Below are 5,948 nucleotides of genomic sequence, written 5' to 3'. Positions count from 1 at the left end.
TCGGACACCTTCAATCAAACTGTAAAGGACCAGACGGAAGCGGGAAAGGTATCCGCATCCGATGTGGAGAAGCTGGGCACAAAATGAAAGAGTGCACCAAAGAGCCCAAATGCTGCCTATGCACTGATGCCAATCGCAGCGAGACAAAGCATATGCCAGGCTCGGGCAAATACCCGATAACAAAAGAACATGCCAAGACAAGATAAAATATGATTATACTTCAAGCAAATATGCACAGGAGTAAAAACGCAGACCTGCTAATGGAGCAGATGGTCTTAGAAAAAGGAGTTCAAGCAGTATTGATAAGCGAACAATATGCTCAATCCGAGAAAGCTTGGATCGAAGACGAGTCGGGAACTGCCGCCATCTGGCTGCCTAGGGCCACAAATTTCGTAATAATCGCGAAAGGATCAGGCGATGGTTTCGTCTACGTTCAAAACAGCCAATTCACAATGATTAGCTGTTATCTTACACCGAACGACAATATAGATGAATTCACCCGGAAACTGGAAAGTACTGAAGACAAAGCCCTTAGTTTAGAGGGACGACTAATAATAGCGGGAGACTTCAACTCAAAAGCAACCGAATGGGGCTCGGCGACAACGAACTCAAGAGGTAGACGAGTGCTGGACATGGCAGCCAGACTAGGTCAAGTGGTACTCAACACAGGAACGACTACGTACCGAAAGCCAGGTTGTGAAGGCACAACACCCGACATAACCCTAGCATCGGAAAGCATAGTCTCCTTTACTAAAGACTGGAGAGTCCTGGAAGATTACAATGGGAGTGACCATCAATACATCACGTTTTGCATTGAAATGGAAAACCAAAGAGTACGTGAAAATCGGAATAAAAGTACACGCAAATGGAACATAAACAAGCTAAACCCAGCGACGCTCCTTGCAACTATTGACGAAAATAAAACGACGATCTGTACGAATAGTGCAGCAAAAACACTAGTCAAGACCACAATGCAATGCATTACGCTAGGTTGCAACGTATCTATGCCTAAAATAGAACAAAAAAAGAAATGCTGTATACTGGTGGACACATGAGATCGCAGAACTTAGAGATATGGGCATCCATAAGCGTAGAAAGTATACTAGAGCCAGAAGATTGGGCCCGGCGATACCGGAATCCGAAGAATACAAAAATAGCAGAAAAAAATTGAGGAAAGCCATAAGCCAAAGCAAAAAGGACAAATGGGAAGAGCTACGAAACGATCTAAACAATAACCCATGGGGGTTGGGCTACAAAATCGTTATGAAAAAGCTAGGAGCCAAATCCCCTGCTGCTGATATGGAAACCGAAGTGGTAAGCAAAATAGTCGACACACTCTTCCCAACACACTGTGCTGAGAGGGAAGAACTCGAGCATGAAGCAACGGAACCTGTCCCATTCACAGAAGAAGAACTAATGGATGCTGCAAAAGCAATGAAATGCAATAAAGCGCCAGGTCGTGATGGCATAGTTGCAGAAATATTCAAACTATTGGTAATCGGACGCCCTCTTTTGCTGCTAAACATGTACAACGCATGCCTAAAAGAAGGAATTTTTCCAGAAATATGGAAATAACAAAAACTGGTACTAATCAGTAATGGGAAGGGAGACCCAACATTAGCGTCCTCTTATAGACCGTTATGTATGCTGGATAGTGCAGGAAAACTCTTTGAGAAACTGAAAAAGCATAGGCTTAGCGAAGCCGTAGAGAACAGTGGCGGCCTCTCCGACAGGCAGCATGGTTTTAGAAGTGGCAGATCCACATTAGGAGCCATCCAAGATGTAATAGCTAGCGTAGAACATGCCCAGGCGGGTAATCGATACTCCAAACGCTTAGTATTACTAGCCACACTGGATATTAGAAATGCTTTCAACAGTTTAAGCTGGAACGACGTAATTGAAGCCTTAAAGGTAACATTCAAGATCCCGAATAATCTATTGAAGATTATTCGTAGCTATCTCAGCAATCGCGTGCTCTTATACGAAATGCGAGAAGGGTGTAAGACTAAACAAATAACAGCAGGTGCGGCTCAAGGATCAATACTTGGACCTCAACTCTGGAATATAAGCTACGATGAAATCCTTCGAATAGAGATGCCTGAGGATGTGCATTTAGTGCGATACGCAGATGACATTGCAGCTGTAATAATCGCCCGAAACACCGACGAAGCCAAAAGAAAGTTAAATCAGGTGATGATCTGAGTCCAGACATGGCTAGAAGACCATGGATTAAAGCTGGCCACAGAGAAAACAGAGCTAATCCTTCTAACAAACAGACGTATCCTATTAGAAGTAGACATACAAGTACTTGATGCCACTTTATCCACAAAAAGAGTGGTCAAGTACCTAGGAGTGCAATTAGACACAACGCTAACCTACTGGGCGCATATAAACCATGCTGCCACAAGAGCTGCCAAGGTAAGCGGCATGTTAAGTAAGCTCATGGCAAACCTTGGAGGTCCAACGCAGAACAAGCGCAAACTTTTAATGGACACGATGAACTCGATTCTCTTATACGGATGCGAAATATGGGCAGATACGCTTAAGGTGCAATGCCGGCGGAAAATTCTGCAATCTGTGCAACGCACCTTTGCTCTCAGAGTGGCTTCGTCATACAGAACAGTATCTGAAGCAGCGGTGTTAGTTATCAGCGGAACCATCCCTATAGATATTCTAGCACAAGAGCGTAAACAGAGATGGGAGGCAAAAAACACAGAAATCCCAGTACCATACTTCTCCGATAATAGAGTTCAAACACTCACACTTTGGCAGGCAAGATGGAACTCTGAAAGGTATGGTAGATGGACAGCGATACTAATACCCGATCTAAAAAAGTGGGTAGAAAGAAAGCACGGTGAGGTTAACTATTACCTCACACAGTTTTTGTCCGGACATGGGTCCGGAGCATACGCTTCTCAAAACAGGCGACCCTGGACGCAGGGTGAGTAAGTAAGTGTCCTTCTTAGGACGCCGTCTTGGCCCTCTACCTCGAAGCAATGCGGAAGCAGTCCCGGGGTGGAGGGAAAAATCTAAGAGAAGAGGAGGGATATTTTTAGTGGAATCACCACACACGTAGTAGCGACGGTACTATATGGTGCGAAGGCATTTTTAACCCAACTTCACCGCAAAAAAAAAAAAAAATAAAAAAAAAAAAATAAATGCAAGCTACTTATCCTCAAAGAAATTGTAAGAACAGCGAACGAAAGATTGGGTAAGGAAACCTCCTGCAGAATCGCCCGACAACTGTGGTCGACTCTCAATGCTAAACGCACAGAATCTCTGCTAAGCCAAAATAAGCATAGTCTTAGCACACTGATTTTAGTCATAACGGGGCACTGCCTAACAGGTGGACACACACAAAGGAAGGGTGTGCGAACACATGACTTCTGTAGAAGTTCTCTAGATGAGGAGGAGGAAGAGACAATTTCGCTCCTACTGTGACATTGTCCGGTTCTATTCAGACGTAGGTTTACTATTCTGGGTAGACAATGTGTTGATGAGTTAGAAGATCTCAGTTCTGCGGAAATCAGATACATTCTAAAATTTCTGAAAAGCGCCACAGGTTTCAGAAGACATAGGGACGGGCTCCCCACGCGGCATCATAATGGGCTATGAGCCTGAGTGTGGTTACGGAACAACCACTTCAACTTAACCCAACCTACGGCGAAAACAAATTCGCAGAAAAAAGTTCCGTTATTTTTGCTTTTGTTCGTATGGATTATGTACTCAAAAATTAGAATTAGTTTCGTGGCAAATTTCGTGGAGTGGGGAGCTAAGAAAATCGCATTGCAGTGATTGCATTACATAAGCGGTGTAAACGTGTAAGTGAGATTTACGAATTGTTGAAAAAACTTAATTCTTTAAGAATGTTTGCTTACCGCAAACGTTTTTCCCAAACGTCTGAAGTGACACACAGAAAAAGAAGTGGTCGCCCCCGCGTGGTTCGACGGTGTAGCTATAAAAGGAAATGAATGTATCGAACAGATCAAGACTAATTAGAGATGATCTCCACATGAAAGCCTTCCCTCGCTCAACTGGTCATCTTTCGACAGCGCGCTTGAAGATAATTAGGCTCGATAGATGGCAGCAGCTTTTTCGGTGGCGCGCAGTCCGCGGCCATGAAAATATTCTCTGTATAGGTGAGAAAATGTTTACAGTTGAAGAAGTTTATAATAAGCAAGACGAGAAAATCTATACTAACTAAATTTCTAAAGACGCAAAAAATGTTGTTCCAAGGGTTCAGCGTGGCTACCATCCAGTCTCAGTAATGGGTTGGAGGGGAGTATCTTGTAAAGGCTTTAGATATCTTCATTTCTGCGAAAAAGGAATTAAGACCGAGGCAAGAGTCTACTAGGAGGATGTTTTAGAAGACGTGGTGAAGCAATTGAGCTGTACTCTCTTTAATGGAGAGTGTTGGATTTTCCAGCAAGATTCCGCTCCAGACATTAAGGCAAAAACCACCCAGCAGTGGCTAAAAAACAATATTCATGCGTTCGCAGCCGCAGAAAATTGGCCGTCTGGAAGTCCAGATCTGAATCCATTGTACTACAGTTAGAAGTCATAGTTAAAGAAGAAATTTGGAGGGTCTCAAGTAATCTTTAGTTCGAACAACGTCGTCAATATCCATGGAAACCGTGCGTGCTGCAATAGTTGAATGGCTTAATTGTTTGAAGGCTTGTGTAAAAGTAAATGGTTACTATTTTGAATGAAAATTTAAATTTTTTTGTTACTATTTTCATGATTAAATAAAACTAACTTTATTACAAAAAGTATTATAATTTAAAATCTATAAGGAACTTAACTTGTAACAGCACTTATGGCAGGACTAAGTATATGCGCTTACATCCGTTTTGGGCCGACTTCCTCCTCCTAATTGTTCCCCAAATGGAGGGACAGACAGTTTAAAGCTGACTGCGGGCGGCACATATTTTTTATGAGAAGCTTTTTCATGGCAGAAATACGTTCGTAGGTTTGCCATTGCCTGCCAGGGTGATTAGATTCCATCATTTTCGTGTTTCATGCACGGATATTCGAATCTACGCACTTGCGAATGGTAGTCACGCACTAACCATTCGGCTACACCGGCCGTAACTTCCGAACAAAATTTGAAGGTTAAAGTTGTGTAGTTTCTCGCATATACTCACATTCCTATAACTTTCACAGTGCCTTTTAAAAGTTAACATACATACACGATAACACTTTCACAGACGGCTGAAGGCATGGGACAATGGGTGGTAGGACGGCATAGTGCATGTTACTCACACACTCACACATACATACACTCACGCGCATGATCACAGTGCAAATTATATTATATGACCGGGTACCTTCAAAAAGCTGACAAACTTTCATTTCGCCTCAATACCTTGCGCGTACAGCTTGTAATCAGTGGAGAAGGAGTGCTCCAGTGTTTAGGGGTTGAGCGTAAAAGATAAATGTCTTTACAAAAAAAGAAGCAAACAAAAAAACTAATAATAAAATATAACAGTAAATGGAAAAAAGTAGGGAAATAATGCCGAACGAAATTATTTCATAAAAAACAAAAACAAAATGCAAACAACGTGAGACGTGCTAAACGTGTCAAGAAGTTAGAGGCTTGAGACATTTTCGGTTGCGACAGTAAGAACAACAACAACTGCTAGAGCAGGCGACAAGGCTGCTGTGGGCAATACACTAACAACGACAACTGTAGTAGATAACAATAGGTCTAACAATATAACTGCCAAACGTTAACAAGCGAAATGAGGAAGTTGACAAATAATGCGCCTGTCACCAGAATGTTGGGCGCTGCAGAGGCAGCGCGATCAGAGTGGTGGCAATGTGCCTAGGGAGATGTTTGGGGCGCTAAAATACGCTAGATTATCCTGAACTGATGCTAAGCCAATCTATTTTCATCTCACTTTTCATATGCCAACGAGCACATGACACACATAAATTGCAACGACTCT

General features: G+C 42.7%; 1 protein-coding gene across 1 annotated transcript; it reads left to right on the top strand.

Annotated features, from left to right (window-relative positions):
• Window positions 1–209: 209 nt before the first annotated feature.
• Window positions 210–1,055, top strand: LOC128861163 (uncharacterized). Its single transcript, XM_054099092.1, has one exon. The coding sequence runs from the start codon at window positions 210–212 to the stop codon at window positions 1,053–1,055; it is 846 nt and encodes a 281-aa protein (XP_053955067.1).
• The last annotated feature ends 4,893 nt before the right edge of the window (window positions 1,056–5,948 follow it).

Source organism: Anastrepha ludens, chromosome 2, assembly GCF_028408465.1.
Source record: "Anastrepha ludens isolate Willacy chromosome 2, idAnaLude1.1, whole genome shotgun sequence".
Lineage (NCBI taxonomy): Eukaryota > Metazoa > Arthropoda > Insecta > Diptera > Tephritidae > Anastrepha > Anastrepha ludens.
The sequence above is the reverse complement of the archived record's forward strand: the minus strand, read 5'-3'. Positions and strand labels throughout refer to the sequence as shown.

Coding starts and splice junctions, on each gene's coding strand:
- LOC128861163 (XM_054099092.1), top strand. CDS start 210: ATGATTATACTTCAAGCAAATATGCACAGGAGTAAAAACGCAGACCTG.